At 41.5% G+C, this 20,028-nt stretch overlaps 1 protein-coding gene across 2 annotated transcripts in view; it reads right to left on the bottom strand.

The window, feature by feature from the left end:
• The window catches only part of LOC125467095 (WD repeat-containing protein 72-like), a 291,105-nt gene that overhangs the window by 91,110 nt on the left and 179,967 nt on the right, over window positions 1-20,028 (bottom strand). For both annotated transcript variants that reach the window (XM_048562515.1, XM_048562516.1), the window contains exons 16-18: window positions 13,133-13,218; window positions 10,621-10,715; window positions 10,302-10,479 (exon numbers count right to left, since the gene is read on the bottom strand). In XM_048562515.1, coding sequence (XP_048418472.1) covers window positions 10,302-10,479; window positions 10,621-10,715; window positions 13,133-13,218 — 359 coding nt within the window. The remainder of the gene's footprint in view (window positions 1-10,301; window positions 10,480-10,620; window positions 10,716-13,132; window positions 13,219-20,028) is intronic.

The raw sequence follows: 20,028 nt of genomic DNA, 5'->3' as shown, positions 1-20,028 counted from the left end.
TTCATGGTCAAAGGAACTTGTCCAAGCTGTTTACCCAACTGAGTTTCTTTAATATCCTTATACACTAAAAGTTTAATCGAACCCAGAACACCAATCCACACTAACCATAAATCACTGTATTTGTTCTAAGGCGACATGTTAATGGTGCAGAACTCTAATTGCGATCAGCTGGATAACACCAAGGAGTGAGCAACTGAACTGGTCACAAGAAAACACCTTCTAACTCCATCTCTGAAAGGTTCAGATTAACAGAACACAGTCAGGTGTCAATGTTATTAGCTGCTCCAAACTGTGAACAAAACATCAAAGTTGTAATAACTCAGGAAACTGGACTGGAAAGGAACATAGAACATACAGCACAGGAACAGTCCTTCAGCTCATGATGTTGTGCCAAACATTACGCCAAATTAAACTAACCCCTTCTGTCTGCCCTTGGTCCATGTTCCTCCATTCCTTGCATATTCATGTGCTTATCTAAAAGTCTCTTAAATACCCCTATCGTATCTGCCTCCACCACCACCCCTGGAAGCACGTTCCACACTCCTACCACTCTCTGTATAAAAAAATTTACCCCTTACATCTCCCTTGAACTTTCTCCCCCTCACCTTAAAGTCTTGCCCCCTAGTTTTAGAAATGTGACCTCTGAGAAAAAGATTCTGATCATCAATCTTATCTATGGTTCTCATAATTTTATAGACTTCTATCAGGTTTCCCCTCAGCCTCTGCCCCTCCAGAGAAAACAATCCAAGTTTCTCTAGTCTTTCCTTATATCTCATACCCTCTAATCCAAGCAGCATCCTGGTAAACCTCTTCTGCACCCTGGCCAAAGCCTCCACATCCTTTCTGTAATGTGGCATCCAGAATTGAACACAGTACTATAAATATGGACAAACCAAAGTCTTATAAAGCTGCAACATGAAATCCTGACTCGTGTATTCAATTCCCTAACCAACAAAGGCAAGCATGCCATACCTTCTTTACCACCCTATCTACTTGCATGGCCACTTTCAGGGAGCAATAGGCTTGAACCCCAAGATCCTTCTGTGTACTAGTTGTACCCTCTGTGCATTGGTTTATCGCTGAACACCAAAATAGAGCCACTAACTGTGGCATACATAGGCTTGTCCCAGCCCAGGACTGTTAATTCTGCAGTCCCAGCTTTACAAAAGTGATGGGTTCTGGCTGAGCAGGTCATTGTTTGTTGCCAAGGGAACTCATACTCAAAGAACTCCACAAGGAGATACATTAATGGCTTCCCATGAGTCTTAAAGAGGTTATCAGAAATGTGTTTTCTCATTTCAGGTTTTAGACATCCTAGCTCATCTCTGTTATATTGTTCACCATCTACCAAAGTGGGAAGAGGGCTCAGTCTCGTGCACTACTGCTTTCTTTACATTTCACATTTAAATACTACCTCCAGTCTGTTCCCTCATTTTCCTAATTAATACTCCCCAGTAGGGAAAACAAGCCCCTTAAATATAGACTCCAATCAACACCATTCATTTTCTAATATATCTGGTGCATTTCTTGATTCATCTTTGCAGGTACTGTCATTTATGACATTATCAATCATTGAAATTTGAAGAAGAAAGCATTCAGAAACACAACATATTACTCTAATTAATAATGATGAGCTTCCAATTTTTGGTTTTGTAATTTGTCCTCCAAATATTGAAGACAAAAGCCTTAACATCAAGTACAGTACTTATGCTTACAGAAGCAACTTAAGTGCTGCGTGGTTATTCCCTGATTTCACATTCTGTGAACAGGAGCTAGTCACAAACCAGGTTCAATTCTTTTTGATTGAGATGGTTTGCAGACAGAACTATTTTCAACTATCGAGGACTTACTTTTCAGAACACATGAAAGCGAAACCTTGATGTGCAAAGAAAAGGGAGAGAACAAGATCAGCTATGAAGGAAAATGGATTTCAATTCAATTTAAGGAAGTCCATTCCAAAATGAACCAATTTGTATGTAATTTCCTCCAATTGGCACTGGATCCCATCTTGTGCTGGAAATTGTGATTGATATCAAATCACAAAGGTTGTATTGTTACAAACTAGAGGACACGCAAAAAGTAAAAGTAAAAGAGGTGGGGTACCATTCATAGCAAAGGGCAAAGGTAGTACATTAATGAGGGAGGATCATTGACCAAATATTCAAGACATGGAAGATGTGGGAACAGCAAGAGGCAGTAAACATGGTGGTTGTTTATAGGCCACAAAAGAGTAATGGTATTGTTGGACAAAGTATAAGTCAAGAAATTAGAGATGTAAAGTGGCTAATATAGTAAATAAGACAATGGAATTTGACAGAAACTTATAAGTTTTTAAAGAAGTACTACATTCCTCTAAAGGTACAAATGCCCAGCGAACAAGGTTGATCAACTGTGGCTAACAAAATAAGTTAAAGATTGCATTGATCGAGAAAAACACTGGCTTATAAAGGGTGCCAGAAAAACTGGTAAACCTGAGAACTGAGAACAATTCAGTATCTTGAAAAGGGTGACCAAAAAACTGATTTCGAAGGGAAAAGAGAAGATGAATGCAAGCTAGAGAACAATATAAAGGTGGCTTGTAAAAGTTATTTTTAGGTACGTAAAAAAAAGATTAGCGAAGACAAATTTTGGCCAATTCCAGGTGAAGACAGAAACAATTATAGTAGAGAACAGGGAAATAGTGATGAAGCCAAATAATTGTTGTTGCATGGTCTTCATGGAAGAAATATAGAAAATCTTCCAGAAATACTAGGCAACGAAGCAACTTGTGAAATTGAGAAATTGAAAATATTAGTGGAGCTATCATACTTGAAAAATTAACTGAATTGAAGGTGGATAAAATGTCTGAAACAGATAACTCCATCCCAGAGTGTTGAAAGAGGTGTTTTTTGAGGTACTGGATACATTGAAGATCATCTTGCAAAATTCTACAAATTCTGGAAAGGTTCCAAAAGCCATAAGAAATAAGAACAGGGCTTTGGCCCTTTAGGCCTGCTCTGCCATTCAACAGGATCGTAGCTGAGCCGATATTCCTCATGTCCACTTTCCTGCCCTTTCCCTGTAATACTGAGAATGGAGAATTACAGATGTTAGTTTGAGTCCAGCCAAAGAAAAATACTCAAATCAATTATAAAAGTTGTGATAGTTGGACATTTGAAAAATGAAACTAAAATTGAGTAGAATTAACATGGATTTAGAAAAAAGAGAATTCATGTTTGATCGTTTGGAGATTTGGGAATGTTTTTTGTAGCATAAATGTATATAAAGGGAAGCCAATGGATGCTGCGTATTTAATTTTTCAGAAGGCTTTTGATAACATCCCACACAGGAAGTCTGTAAACAAAACCTGCGTTTAGTAAAGTTGGGAGATAGACTATGATGGATTGATTAGCAGACAGAAAGCGTACAGGAGGAGCAAATGGATTATTTTCAGGAAGGCATGCTGTTACTAGTAAGGTACCACAAAGTTCAATACTATGAACGAAACTGTTCACTATCTATGGAAATATCTGATTATGGGGTGTAATTGTACAAAGCACGAAAACCAAGAAGGAAAGTAACTGGATAGCACAACAAATCAAAGACTGCATTAGATCAAAGGAAAAGACCTATAAAGCGGCCAAAAGACAGTAAGTCTGAAGATTGGGAGGATTTTGAACATACACATCAAGAAAAACAAGAGTAAGAGAAAATATAATATGAAAGTAAATTATGAAGAAATACAAAAATGGAACAATAGATATATACATGCCTCAATAGTTATGTATGAAGGAAAAGATTAGCAGAAGAAAATATGCATGCCTCATAAGCAAAGCCATGAAAATTTATAATAGGGAAGGAAATGGTAGGGGAAGTAAGTAAATTGTCTCCATCGAAGAAAATACAAAAGACTTCTCAGAAATGATGGAGAATCTAGGGACTTATGTAAATAAGGAACTGGAAGATAGTAACATGAGTTTAGAAAAAGCAGAATGAGAAAATTAAAGTGGATAACTCCTCTGATCCTCATGATCTACATCCAAGTGTTGAAAGAGATTGTTTTACAAATAGCAAATGTGTCAACGATCATCTTTCAAATTCTACAGGCTTTGGAATGGCCCTTGCAGATTGGTGGGTGGCAAGTGTAAGCATATTTTTAAGGAGGAAGGGAGAGATAGAATGGAGAACTACAGATCAGTTAACCTGACATGGTTATCTGGAAAATGCTGGAATCTATAATAACCAATGTGATAACAAGCTAATAGTAGTGCTGGGCACAACTGACATAGATTCATTAATGGAAAATCATGTTTCACAAACCTGATTGGTTTTTTTGAGGATGTAATGAGCAGAATAACTATGGGGGGGGGACTGGTAAATGTGATGTATTTAGATTCTCAGAAGGCTTTTCATAAGATTGTGCAAAAATAGGTTGTTAAACAGAATTACAACAGCTGAGACTAAAGGAATATTCTGGCATGGAAGGAAGACAATCAATGAAGAAAAAAAAGAGTAATTAAAAAAAGGGTTATTTTGACAGGGTTTGCCTAATGGTGTTCAATCAATGCTTGAAAACCAGCTATTCACCATCTATGTCAAGGATTTGGATGTGGGGATTAAATTTAATGTCATGGTCAAACTGCATGAAGAGAAATCATAAAGAACACTGTGTTCTCTTCTATACATTATGTTTAAAGTCTGTTCCTCTTAAAACAAATGAACCACCTCTCCGGACACAAAACAGCTGAGGGTGCTGACACATATTTCCAGAAGTTTCTATACACTCTGCTGTGCGCACATCGTCCAACTAAAGCTGGCACAAAAAACTCCAGCCCCACCGAACTCATCTCCACCTATCTGGACTCCATTTTCTCCCCTTTGGTCCAGGAACTCCCCACCTACGTCCGTGACACCACCCACGCCCTCCACCTCCTCCAGGACTTCCAATTCCCTGGCCCCCAACACCTCATATTCACCATGGACATCCAGTCCCTGTACACCTGCATTCCGCATGGAGATGGCCTCAAGGCCCTCCGCTTCTTCCTGTCCCGCAGGCCCGACCAGTCCCCCTCCACCGACACTCTCATCCGCCTAGCTGAACTCGTCCTCACCCTCAACAACTTCTCTTTTGACTCCTCCCACTTCCTACAGACTAAGGGGGTGGCCATGGGCACCCGCATGGGCCCCAGCTATGCCTGCCTCTTTGTAGGTTACGTGGAACAGTCCCTCTTCCGCACCTACACAGGCCCCAAACCCCACCTCTTCCTCCGTTACATTGATGACTGTATCGGCGCCGCCTCTTGCTCCCCAGAGGAGCTCGAACAGTTCATCCACTTCACCAACACCTTCCACCCCAACCTTCAGTTCACCTGGGCCATCTCCAGCACATCCCTCACCTTCCTGGACCTCTCAGTCTCCATCTCAGGCAACCAGCTTGTAACTGATGTCCATTTCAAGCCCACCGACTCCCACAACTACCTAGAATAGACCTCCTCCCACCCACCCTCCTGCAAAAATTCCATCCCCTATTCCCAATTCCTCCGCCTCCGCCGCATCTGCTCCCACGATAAGACATTTTACTCCCGCACATCCCAGATGTCCAAGTTCTTCCAGGACCGCAACTTTCCCCCCACAGTGATTGAGAACGCCCTTGACCGCGTCTCCCGTATTTCCCGCAACACATCCCTCACACCCCGCCCCCGCCACAACCGCCCAAAGAGGATCCCCCTCGTTCTCACACACCACTCTACCAACCTCCGGATACAACGCATCATCCTCCGACACTTTCGCCATTTACAATCCGACCCCACCACCCAAGACATTTTTCCATCCCCACCCTTGTCTGCTTTCCGGAGAGACCACTCTCTCCGTGACTCCCTTGTTCGCTCCACACTGCCCTCCAACCCCACCACACCCGGCACCTTCCCCTGCAACCGCAGGAAATGCTACACTTGCCCCCACACCTCCTCCTTCACCCCTATCCCAGGCCCCAAGATGACATTCCACATTAAGCAGAGGTTCACCTGCACATCTGCCAATGTGGTATACTGCATCCACTGTACCCGGTGTGGCTTCCTCTACATTGGGGAAACCAAGCAGAGGCTTGGAGACCGCTTTGCAGAACACCTCCGCTCAGTTCGCAACAAACAACTGCACCTCCCAGTCGCAAACCATTTCCACTCCCCCTCCCATTCTTTAGACGACATGTCCATCATGGGCCTCCTGCACTGCCACAATGATGCCACCCGAAGGTTGCAGGAACAGCAACTCGTATTCCACCTGGGAACCCTGCAGCCTAATGGTATCAATGTGGACTTCACCAGTTTCAAAATCTCCCCTTCCCCCACCGCATCCCTAAACCAGCCTAGTTCATCCCCTCCCCCCACTGCACCACACAACCAGCCCAGCTCTTCCCCTCCACCCACTGCATCCCAAAACCAGTCCAGCCTGTCTCTGCCTCCCTAACCTGTTCTTCCTCTCGCCCATCCCTTCCTCCCACCCCAAGCCGCACCCCCATCTACCTACTAACCTCATCCCACCTCCTTGACCTGTCCGTCTTCCCTGGACTGACCTATCCCCTCCCTACCTCCCCACCTATACTCTCTCCACCTATCTTCTTTACTCTCCATCTTCGGTCCGCCTCCCCCTCTCTCCCTATTTATTCCAGTTCCCTCACCCCATCCCCCTCTCTGATGAAGGGTCTAGGCCCGAAACGTCTGCTTTTGTGCTCCTGAGATGCTGCTTGGCCTGCTGTGTTCATCCAGCCTCACATTTTATTATCTTACAAAAGACTTCCAGCCAGCTTTAGTGAAAAGAAATATTCAAGACCTATCTTGGTAAAATGAGCATTCTTTTTTTTAACAGTTAGCTTTTTAGCTTGTAAAGGAAACGTAAAGCTATACTGTGAGATTAACAAACTTGCAATTAGTTCACAAAGATAGGCCTTCAGCACCTGAATGTGAACTGAAATCTGAGCTGGTTAAATTGCTTAAGTGCATAATTCTGGAATTCTAAGTCAGTTGTTGCTCGACATGCAAAGGGAGAGCAAGACACTAGGCTGCGTTAGGAAACTGCCTAGAACCCTCCATCTCTGCCTCCAGATTGTTCGCTTTGTGTGCAAGAAGGAAAACCCTGAGCCCAGATTTCTGAGGACACCGACCCCCAGGAAATTGCAATTCACATGAACTTTCTTTTATACTTCTGGATTCAGAATCACTTTCCTCTCCCGCAGTATCTTCTTTAATTTCTTGAGTGCGTGCAATTCCTTTCTATTTTGAATGTTGTGTTATGAAACCCTATCACCAATTTCACAGCAAAAAGCTTTGCTGTGGGTTTATTTCAAAAACTGGAATCCAACAAATAGAATTTAGGGAACACCTTTTGACCTGTCTCTGCGAGAGACAGAAGTAAAAAGAGGAGGTTGTAAATTAAACAATGCTTGGTTCTCGCTAGCTAATGGGTGAGGATTGAGCATAGTTTAAATTCGCTTTCATTCTCCCCTTGTCCTTGTCAGTGAAATTTCCAAGTTCGCAGATGGGCTGTGAAGAGATTATGAACTTACTCCACAGGGATTCAGAGAGGCTAAGTAAGTGGGAAAAAAATTGGCAGATGGTATATAATGTGTAGAAATGTGAGGTTATCCAATTTGGGAGGAACAACAGAAATGCAGGGTGTTTCTTAAATGGTGCAAGACTGGGACATGGTAAAACTTCAAAAGGTCTTGGGTGTCCTTGTTCACGAGTCACTGAAAGTTAACATGCAGGTACAACAATCAGCTGACAAGGCAAATGGTAGGAGATAATGGGAACTGCAGATGCTGGAGAATCCAAGATAACAAGGTGTGGAGCTGGATGAACACAGCAGGCCAAGCAGCATCTTAGGAGCACTAAAGCTGACATTTCGGGCCTAGACCTTTCAGCGGAAAAGAAGGGTCTAGGCCCGAAATGTCAGCTTTTGTGCTCCTAAGATGTTGCTTGGTCTGCTGTGTTCATCCAGCTTCACACATTGTTATCAAGGCAAATGGTATGTTGCCCGTTTGAGAATAGGAACAAAAATCCCTTACCACAATTATATTGGGCCTTGGCGTGACCACGCTTTGAGTACTATATGCAGTTTTGGACTCCTTAGTAAGGAAAGTTATACTTGCCATACAGGTAGTGTGACAAACATGTACCAAATTAATTCCTGGGATGGTGAGACTTACCTGCCAGGAAGGATTAAATAGACTTGGCCTATATTCTCTGAAGTTAGAAGAATGAGAGGTGATCTCACTTAAACATCCAAAATTCTGACAGGGATTCACAGACTAAATAGAATCAAAGATGTCTCCCTTGACTGGGGAGGAGTAGAACCAACAGGACAGTCTCAGGAGTAATGGCCAGATCATTTGTGACAGATATGTTGAAGAATTTTGTCAATCAGTAGCTGATGAACCTTTGCAATTGTCTGTATCAGAGAGTGGGCCAGGTATGTTCAAGTGTCAGTTGACTGGACAACTAGCTTGCAAAGCAGTGATGTCAATACCAGCTGAAGTTACCAAGAAAGACCCACCTCCTGAATCTCTCCACTTGCCTGAGATCCTCTGATTAAATTAGCATTAGTCATCTGTCTTCAACGAAAGATCAGCCCTATGGTCTGGTAGGACTATGGCAACCTCATTTTTATGTCCAAAATTGAAATGGATAGATTTCCAAAAATTAAATCATCATCAAGGGATACAAACAGCGCGCAAAAAAAGTTGTTGTAGAAGATCAGCTATGATCTCATAGAATGACATTGAGGTCTGGAAGGGCTGAATGGCCTCCTCCAGCTTCTATTTCCTACATTCTTGACATTCAGATCAGCTACTGAGCGGTTATATTCGGCAGAAATGATTAGGTATGAATGAAAGGGGGCTCAAGATTGGGCAGAATGCAGTTCATGTCAGAATGAAGTCAACACCTACCACAATAGCACGTATTGCACCTTGTGTAGCAAAACATTGGGCTGGAGGAAATACTGCAATGGGAAGACCAATGGGAGGAAATCCATGCCCTTAATATGCCATCAACCTGACAAGTAAAATCTACCGGGCTGGAAATTGGCATTGGCCCTTTCCAGCAGGGATAAAATCCCAATGGCAGTGGGAGCAGGCCCTTAATGCGCCAACTTAGGTGTCTCAACTGGCATTTGGGTAGGCTGACCTTCCAATGCCTCCCTTGCAGCTGGTAAAGTTACAACTGGATGTGGGCAGTTGCCAGGTACAACAGTGATGGCATGATGCCACATTTAATGACCAATGACCCCTATGCTGCCTGGCTACCAACCTACACCCAGGGGGATAACAAAATTCAGTTTTCTAACTTAAACTGAACTTTTGTAACTGTTACACTTTTAAGTACGTAATTTGCTGGGAATCAGGAAATATCCACTGGGAGGCATGGGTAAAACTCAGAACAGGAGCCCTTTACTTTAGATACTGACACCTCCACAGCCAACTCTGGGCTGAGCCCCGGCTCCATGCCTTACGAGTCACCTGACCAGCTCTCTTAAAGGGGCAGTGCCCCTTTTGACAGACATACAGCTTCAAGTAAAAATCAATAATTGTTTGGAACAAAGAATTTCCTTAGCCGTAGGAAGGTAACATGCACAAATGTAGATCTATTTTAAAAAAAACTTTAGTTGCCCCCAAGAATTAGTTTTCTTCTGAAATCAATCTTTTCCTTTAGGTTTTCCAATCAGCTACCCACTCTCTAATTCTAATTAGTTTATTCATTCCAATGGTTTTACTAAATCAACGATGAAGACAGGATGAATTGTTGAGTGCGAACATCCCAGTGGAGTGAAATGTTGTACAGAGAAATGTTACAGGGTTAGAATTTGAATTGTGATCTTTTGAAAGTGCGGTACCTTACTGGATGTACAATCATATTTCTCCTTTTCTGTTTTCCTGTTTTAAAAATGCAGGCGATGTTCTGCATTGTAATTTCATCAAGTTTTTGAAAGCACAACAAAAAGTCATTGAGAAGGGTCACAAGTACCAGGACCTCCCCGCTGCTTGCAAATGAGATCTGTCAGTCCATCCTTCTCCCATTCATGAAGCATAGTAACCATAAAGTGGGATATTTAAAATAAGATGACCCACACTGAATAAATAACTTCAGCCTCCTCTTGTAATCTGTCCAGCTGCATTAGACAGCCAGTCATGAAGGGTGGTGGAAATTCAACATCTGAATATTTAAATGAAGGCATCTGGAGATGTTATCTAAATACTAAAATGTGAAAATACAATAAAGAACCACAATAGCTATCAAGAAATTCAAACTTTGTGCATTTCCACTTACGAAACATTGCCTTGCTTGGATTTTGTTGTGCTTCCTGTAACTCTGTTTGGTCAGTCCGTGATTCGCTACTGCCATTCGGTGCTCCAATGGCTGGTTGACTACCGATCGGTTTCTTTCTCAAAGATCCGAAAACCGTTTGAACTTCTGATAGCAGTACAGCTTGTATCGCTTCCAACAGCTGTCAAAAACGTTCAACCAGAAATATGTATTAATATTTGTCTAAGAATAATTCAGCAAACTCACTTATTATTGACTGCATCAGAAGTCACATGACACCAGGTTATAGTCCAGCAGATTTATTTGAAATCACTTGGCTTACCTCCACTGACTGGACTTGCCAACTAGTGATCAGGTTTGTAAGGGTATCGAAGCTCTTCTCTTTACTTAAACCCCAAGGTAGAGAAAAGGTTCTGTCTGTAGAAGGGGAAATGGAGTTTTAAAATTTAGAAATAATTTAAATTATTAAACAGAAACATGCTACAAAGATATATTAATTTCTATACTGATACAAATAGCAACACTTTCAACAATATCCTAACCAAGTCCTGAGAACACGTCCTGGGTCTGAGCTGGTCAGCCTCCAATAACCACTGCCATCTTTCTTTGTGCTAGGTATCTTGCCGACTAGTGGAAAAGGTAAGGGTCCCCTGCAATTATTACTGACTTAAATTATTTCTAGGGCTCCTTGAATCTATACGGGGTCAAATACTGTCTTAATATCAAGGGCAGTCACCATCATTTCATCACCTGAATTCAGTTCTTTTGTCTGCATTTGGACCAAGGCAGTGGTGAAATCTGCAGCTGGATTGCTCAGGTCTAACGCAAACTGAACACTGTTTAACAGGTTTCAGGTATTTGTGTGTGAGTGGTTTGACAGCATTGTTGTTGACACTTTGCATAACTTTGTTGATGACTGAGAATAGACTGATGGAGCAGGACCTGCTGGATAGAATTGTCCCTTTATTTTGGGTAGGATTTCTCTGAGCAAGTCTCACATTGCCAAGGATGAGCCAGTGTCTGGAGCTGTTCTGGAACAGTGAAGCTAAGAGCACTAGTCTTCACTATCATAACTAAGATGTTGCCCACAGCCTTTGCAGAATCCAGTGCTTTCTGCCATTTCTCATTAAAACAAAAGTAGAACAAATTAAATTTGCTAGGTGGCTGTGTATCAGGACAAAGCCAAGATGGATCATCCACTTGGCACTTTTGCTGAAGATGATTGCAAATGCTACAGTTTTGACTTTAGTACCAATGCACTGGCTCCTCCATCATTGACGGTGCAGGTACTTGTGGAGTCTTCTCCACCTGTCTGGATGCATTGAGGGGCGGCAATCTCAAGAGGCTCAGACTCATGAAGTTGATTATGATTGGATTATTTTGTGCATCAAGACTTGCCGGATCAATCAACTGTTTTCAATGCACTTTTTGTAATCAACATATATATCACAAATAATTTCCACCCCACCCTTAAGAGACAACTGAACTTATTACTTTATTAATAATATCACTGATGACTTATTTTGCCATCATGTTGCAGCTGTACAAAACTCTGGTGCGGCCGCACTTGGAGTATTGCCTAGAGTTCTGGTCGCCAGATTATAGGAATGATGTGGAAGTATTGGAAAGGGTGCAAAGGAGATTTACCAGGATGTTGCCTGGTATGGAGGGAAGGTCTTATGAGGAAAGGCTGAGGGACTTGATGCTGTTTTCGTTAGAGAGAAGAAGGTTAAGAGGTGACCTACTAGAGACATACAAGATGATCAGAGGATTAGATAGAGTGGACAGTGAGCCTTTTTCCTTGAATGGTGATGGCTAGCACAAGGGGACATAGCTTTAAATTAAGGGGTGATAGATATAGGACAGATGTCAGAGGTAGGTTCTTCACTCAGAGAGTAGTAAGGGCGTGGAATGCTTGCCTGCAACAGTAGTAGACTTACCAAGTTTAAGGGCATTTAAATGGTCATTGGGTAAACATATGGATAACGATGGAATAGTGTAGGTTAGTTGGGCTTCAGTTTGGTTCTACAAGTCGGCACAACATTGAGGGCAAAGGGCCTGTACTGTGCTGTAGTGTTCTATCTTCTATGTTAACACCTTTGCCCAGGACTACAGGAAACTACAGACAGTTGTGTGAACACTGCCCAGTACATCACACAAACCAACCTTCCATCCATCGACTCCATCTACACTTCTCGCTGCCTCAGGAAGACAACCAACATCATTAAAAACCCCTCCCACTCTGGTCTTAATCTCAACTTCTTCCATCAGGCAGAAGATAAAAACTGAAACACATGTATCAACAGGTTCAAGAACAGCTTCTTCCCCGTTGTTATTAGACTTCTGAATGGACCTCTCGAATTTCAAATCTAATGTTGATCTTGCTTTTTGTGCACCTTCTTTGTAGCTGTAATATTGTATTTCTCACTCTGTTCTATCACCCGTGACCTTTTTTAAGGTATGATCTGCCTGTACTGCACGCAAAACAAAACTTTTCATTGTACCTAGGTACATGTGACAATAATAAATCAAATCAAACCAAATCCTGTTGTTTAATAGTCCATTCACAACTGGATGTCACATGAGTGCAGGGCCACTACATGATCTATTAATCATGAGCTCTGGCAGCATAAGATGTACATCTTTGTGAAACAGGAAGGAAATGTTTTAAAAATATGGTTAAAAGATAGATGATTTTATTGTTTGACAACAAAAAACAAACACATACGAAATAAACATGTTTGGATCTTATTCTAACAAATGCAATATTTTATTCAAAAGCAGGATCATTCCTCTTGAAAATTCCAATTTCTTTTCTGACGGTCAATGCTTACTTTGCTTCACTTCTCCAGAAAATGCAGGGATTGATGACGGGAAGGTATCCCCTGCTTTACCTCGTAGGTATTCTGTTTTCTGTTGCCTGCAGCGAAGGGACAACATTGCTAGTTACCAAAAGGTGGGTGAGATCTAAATACTTCACATTTTGACAATAACATCTAAAAGTAATTTCAGATTTCAATCTAAATGAACTCTCAAGTTTGCGTTTTGCAGATGTTTTATTCACCATTATACACACAAAGAGAATTCAACACACAGCAACAGTACTACATCTTGTGCAAGTTCATGTACATCCTCTCTCACCGAGGGCTGAACATTGCATGAGCAACACTCATGTTATAAAATAACCAACTTCACAGTACTTGGTTCACTTGAGTAGATTTTCTGTTATGATATTGGTTAGAATGGAATATTTTTGATCTTGCACAAATGCTTTAACCCCCCAACACTAAAAGAAAGATAAGTTATGAAAAAAATGAGCAAGTAGCTTTTGCTTTGATGAAGTGTCAGCAACTGACCTCAGAAAGTACAGTTTACTATTTTTATTCAAAGGCCTATCATATTTGAAGTGGGTGGGGAAATGGAGTGGTGAAAATGTATTGGTGCTAGGAGGCTGCACAGTCTATTTCCTGAACATGTCAGGTTAGAATTGAAACCCTTGCCCTGAAATAGAACTCTCCCACCATAATACTGCAGGCAGGGTCACATCCAACACCAACACACTGCGCTCTCATTTTGAATTGCTGCTCGTGTGCTGTCTGTTTGGTGTCATCAGAACTATTAGATGCAAATACCACAGAGCAAAAAAAAGCTACAAGGAAATTCTTGTTTCATCATGCCAGTACCGTAAACTGGTTGCATTGGTACAGACAATTGACTTCTATTTATATATGTGTAGCTTGAAAATTACAATATCTTTCATAGAACGTTACAGCACAGTACAGGCCCTTCGGCCCTCGATGTTGCGCCGACCTGTCATACCGATCTCAAGCCCATCTAACCTACACTATTCCACGTACGTCCATATGCTTATCCAATGACGACTTAATTGTACCTAAAGTTGGTGAATCTACTACCATTGCAGGCAAAGCGTTCCATTCCCTTACTACTCTCTGAGCAAAGAAACCACCTCTGACATCTGTCCTATATCTTCCACCCCTCAATTTAAAGCTATGCCCCCTTGTGCTCGCCGTCACCATCCTAGGAAAAAGGCTCTCCCTATCCACCCTATCTAACCCTCTGATTATTTTATATGTTTCAATTAAGTCACTTCTCAACCTTCCTCTCTCTAATGAAAACAGCCTCAAGTACCTCAGCCTTTCCTCGTAAGACCTTCCCTCCATACCAGGCAACATCCTAGTAAATCTCCTCTGCACCCTTTCCAAAGCTTCCACATCCTTCTTATAATGCCGTGACCAGAACTGTACGCAATACTCCAAGTGCGGCCGCACCAGAGTTTTGTACAGCTTCACCATAACCTCTTGGTTCCGGAACTCGATCCCTCTATTAATAAAAGCTAAAACACTGTATGCCTTCTTAACAGCCCCGTCAACCTGGGTGGCAACTTTCAAGGATCTGTGTACATGGACACCGAGATCTCTCTGCTCATCTACACTACCAAGAATCTTACCATTAGCCCAGTACTTTGCCTTCCGGTTACTCCTACCAAAGTGCATCACCTCACACTTGTCTGCATTAAACTCCATTTGCTACCTCTCAGCCCAGCTCTGCAGCTTATCTATATCTCTCTGCAACCTACAGCATCCTTCGTCACTATCTACAACTCCACCGACCTTAGTGTCGTCTGCAAATTTACCATCCCATCCTTCTACGCCCTCATCCAGGTCATTTATAAAAACGACAAACAGCAGTGGACCCAACACCGACCCTTGCGGTACACCACTAGTAATTGGTCTCCAGGATGAACATTTCCCATCAACTACCACCCTCTGTCTTCTTTCAGCAAGCCAATTTCCAATCCAAACTGCTATATCTCCCACAATCCCATTCCTCCGCATTTTGTACAATAGCCTACTGTGGGGAACCTTATCGAACGCCTTGCTGAAATCCATATACACCACATCAACTGATTTACTCTAATCTACCTGTTTGGTCACCTTCTCAAAGAACTCAATAAGGTTTGTGAGGCACGACCTTCCCTTCACAAAACCGTGCTGACTATCCCTAATCAATTTATTCTTTTCTAGATGATTATAAATCCTATCCCTTATAACCTTTTCCAACACTTTACCAACAACTGAGGTAAGGCTCACTGGTCCATATTACCAGGGTTGTCTCTACTCCCCTTCTTGAACAGGGGAACCACATTTGCTATCCTCCAGTCGTCTGGTACTATTCCTGTAGACAATGACGAGTTAAAGATCAATGGCAAAGGCTCGGCAATCTCCTCCCTAGCTTCCCAGAGGATCCTAGGATAAATCCCATCCAGCCCAGGGGACTTATCTATCTTCACCCTCCGTAGGATTTCTAATACCTCTTCCTTGTGAACCTCTATCCTACCTAGTCTAGTAGCCTGTAACTCAGTATTCTCCTCGACAACATTGTCGTTTTCTAGAGTGAATACTGTTGAAAAATATTCATTTATTGCTTCCCCTATCTCCTCTGACTCCACACACAACTTACCACTACTATCCTTGATTGGCCCTAATCTTACTCTCGTCATTCTTTTATTCCTTAAATACCTATAGAAAGCCTTAGGGTTTACCCTGATCCTATCTGCCAACAACTTCTCATGTCTCCTCCTGGCTCTTCTGAGCTCTCTCTTTAGGTCCTTCCTCGCTACCTCGTAGCCCTCAAGTGCCCTAACTGAGCCTTCACATCTCATCCTAACATAAGCCTTCTTCTTCCTCTTGACCAAAGATTCCACCTCCTTCGTAAACCACGGCTCCTGCGCTCTACAGCTTCCTCCCTGCCTGACAGGTACATACTTATCTAGGATACACAGGAGCTTTTCATCCTATGCTCCCTAAATCTTGCCTAATCTCATCGTAAGTGCCTTTCCCCTAGCTGTAACTCTTGCCCAGTGGTATACACCTATCCCTTTCCATCACTAAAGTAAACATAACAGAATTGTGATCGCTATCACCAAAGTGCTCACCTACTTCCAAATCTCACACCTGTCCAGGCTCATTACCCAGTACCAAATCTAATGTGGCTTCGCCCCTTGTTGGCCTATCTACATATTGTGTCAGGAAGCCCTCCTGCACACACTGGACAAAAACTGACCCATCTATAGTACTCGAACTATCGTGTTCCTAGTCAATATTTGGAAAGTTGAAGTCCCCCATGACATATCTGAGGAGAAGTAAGCACTAGCTCATTGTTGAAAATGAGACAAATGAGTTATCTGGACAAATATTAACTGGGCAATTTATCCAGAATGATCAAGCTTAAGCAGGCAACAAGATAAACTTTTCTAAGCTAGTTCTGAGTTTCTGAATGTTTCTAAAACATATTTGTATGGAAATGTCCTCCGTGCACTAAGTGTAGTGAAACAGTAAATGAATTATAATGGAAATCATGATTACACTACAACTGACGTACTCAAAGGGAAAGGTTTCTCTTACTTGGTTTTCTTTCATAATTTAATGCTGGATCATTAACAACCCTCAAATCAGTTGAATATATGAAATACAAAATGATCATACAACAGAACAGCCATGTCATTACATGTGAATACAATATTTAAAAATTAATTTCTGGCACTCAGGAATTTTTAAATTGAATAAAATTTTATGTAAAGTGACCGGAGACATTTAAAATATGTGTTTTGAAAGATAAAGTTAAAGAACCGAGGATGCTATAAATCAGAAACAAGAACAGAAATTGCTGAAAAATCTTTACAGTCTGGCAGCATCTGTGAAGACAAATCAGAGTTAACATTTCTGGTCGAATTCTGAGAAAGGGTCAATGGACCCGAAATATTAACTCTGATTTCTCTCCAGATGTTGCCAGACTTGCTGAGATGTTCCAGCAATTTCTGTTTTTGTTTCACAATAAACATTAACTTCATAATCCTACAGTATCCTTCCAGAATTTTAAATTGTTACTACAAACAATCAGACTTGTGAAGCAAACAATTCTATTTATTTCCCTTTTAACAAAGTTGCAACACAATGTTGGAAATATACAGCAGATTCATGAATATCTGGGTTCACTGCGCACGATTTATTCTCTGAAAAATTTGAGATATTCCATTCCTACAAAACAATAATTTTAACAAGCATGACAGGTGGTTGGGCTTAAAGCTTTAACATTGATAGAGTCATATAATTGAAAATATGATGCCTGGTGTGAACAGATACTAATTTAGGAAACAAAATGCCGAGCCAATACAGATATTTCCAATAATCTTATTAATTAATTATATCTTCAGGTGCCAAGCAGAAAATAGTAAGCAAAGTTACATAAACATACACACAGGACCTGATGTTGTTTAATGGAATATTTGCTGACAAGAAACACTGAATTTTTCAATGCCACTCAAAAATCGATTTGCCACACCAACAGCTTTACACATTGCTATCAAATACAGAGGCACTGTTTATTTTCAGATTATCCGACACAGCCTTAGAGCTTTGAGTCCATCAGATTGTAAACACTGTGGAATCCTTAAGGTGGCTTTTGATAAGACAGCAGCCTGGTTTGTTAGTTTAGGCTCAGCCCTTTAAAAGCAGCACTCGACTAAATATTCAATTCCCTCTAATGTTATGATTTAAGGTAGCTTTTTTGGAAATAAACCATTTATGTAAAAGTTATAAATGTTTATTAAATTATCAGTCAGTCATTCTTAAAAGCTTCTGCCTTGCACTTATACATATAGATTTACTGCCACTGTTGGAGAAGGGTGATTATTTATTGTCCTGGGGGCTGATGTATGCAGAAATTACTATTTGCCTAATTTCAGTATAACCCACATCTATTTCAGTATAACCCACATGTAACCTAAACATTATTCAGTCTTTTAAATGGCTGGTCTTGAAATCACACTTTTGTTTTCACCTTAACCATATGATTATATCTGTGAACATGTTGAGTTAGTAGATTGAAACAGCAGCTTGCAGTAGTAAAGTTCAAAACCAAGCTAGGTTCTCACTCCTAGACACTGCTCACTGACACTGATTGTAAAGCACAGAAGTGGACTACAAGCAACACTGCCAATCTCCATGATGAAATCGTGCATTGACATTTACTAGCAAATATTATATTGGAACAAAATAAGACCTGGTAGGATGATGAGGGATTCAGTGAGGAGCCATCATATTGAGAAGGACAGAGGAAAGACCTGTGTTGTATTTAATTGCTCAGTATTTGATTATGTGAATCAGTTTATCATTGTTGCTCATTGTGCTCAACTGATTCAGCTTAGATGCAGACTCAGAAAAATAAACCAATTACAGAAACAGCTGGAAATCTGTCATAGAAACATGGCACAAACATTTTAAGGCATTCTAAATTAAACCTGTTACACACACAGAAACAGCTGTCATCTCAGAATTACCTGAAAGACTAATGTTTTGAATAAACAAAGTGACAAATGATAATTGGATGCAATGTCCAACCTGGGATAATCTGCCAAACAAGGTACTTTAGTACTCAATCTTACTAAAGTAATTCTAAGTTTACAGTATTACAGCATTTGAGTTATTTGGTTAGTGTGTGAATTTAATGCTCATGAATATATTTCACCAATAGAATGTTAGTAAGTGTGCGCAATAGATGATTGGAAATATGTCCAATCTCAAGTAAAGATACCTAACACACATATGAGGAAAAATGAACACCATCCTTGACCATCATACATGCCTTTCCAAAGCGAAATACAGGTTGCATAAAAACTAAACCTCAAACTAATGAAGCAACACTTGATTAGAGAAGTTTACAAGTGAACGTATAATTTATACATGGATTTACAGAAGATACTAAACCCATTCCTTACTGTAAATGAATGAACTTTTCTGTTCAAATATGGCAATGGAATGATCTATAAACGTGCGAAACCAACAGGAAATTTCACTCCAATGAAGTTTGGAGGAATGGTAGAGACTTGTTTTATGTTGAATAGCATCATTGTGAAGAGACATATGTTGACTGTTGAAGATGAGCCAACAAAGCAACGGGTGAGGAGGAGGATGAATACCTGGAATTCTCCACCAACAGAGAGTTGAGGTTAGAGTCGGGAGCCTCTCCTGGTAAGGGGCGAGATGCCAAATGATGAGCAGCACACCACCTGTCTTAATCCTTTGTCCTACTGTGGGCTGTTTACCCATGGAATGAGACAGAGTCAGAGAGGCAGATATGACAGAAGATTAAAGTGGATGGCACAGCGATGACTATTGGTATAGTTAGAGGTTTCCAGAGGTAGCGGTGCTCCAGGTTGGGCTCAATGATGGTGAGTGGGGGAGATTTTGCAGGAAATGGTGAGTGTGGCACAGCCTGAGTCTTAGTGGGAGGTAGGCCCAGTAGCATTGATAATGAGTGAGCCATACTAGAGAGATGATGGTGGCAGATTAGAGAAGGTCATTGACCTTATTCCTACAGACAGCTGAGACTTCAACAACGTGAATAGCAACCTCGGAGCTCACTGGCATGATCTGGTGTCTAGGCTTCCGCCGTTGGTCCTGGGTGGAGAGGAAGTCACACTTAGGCACACCCCACTCAGGAGGAACTCCGGGCCCACTCCAGAAAGTGGGACATGATTTGCTCTGTCTGCTATGACCAGGGCAAGTATCAGGAACCATTTCCAGGGGCACTAACCTTTCAAAGATGGCCCCAATGCCAGGGATGCCAGTCAATTCCAGGATCTCCAGTGAGTGGCAAGTTGATTTGGCAGTGGCATGTGGCAAGGAGGGCTGAGAATCGAGCATGATTC

Source organism: Stegostoma tigrinum, chromosome 33, assembly GCF_030684315.1.
Source record: "Stegostoma tigrinum isolate sSteTig4 chromosome 33, sSteTig4.hap1, whole genome shotgun sequence".
Lineage (NCBI taxonomy): Eukaryota > Metazoa > Chordata > Chondrichthyes > Orectolobiformes > Stegostomatidae > Stegostoma > Stegostoma tigrinum.
The sequence above is the reverse complement of the archived record's forward strand: the minus strand, read 5'-3'. Positions and strand labels throughout refer to the sequence as shown.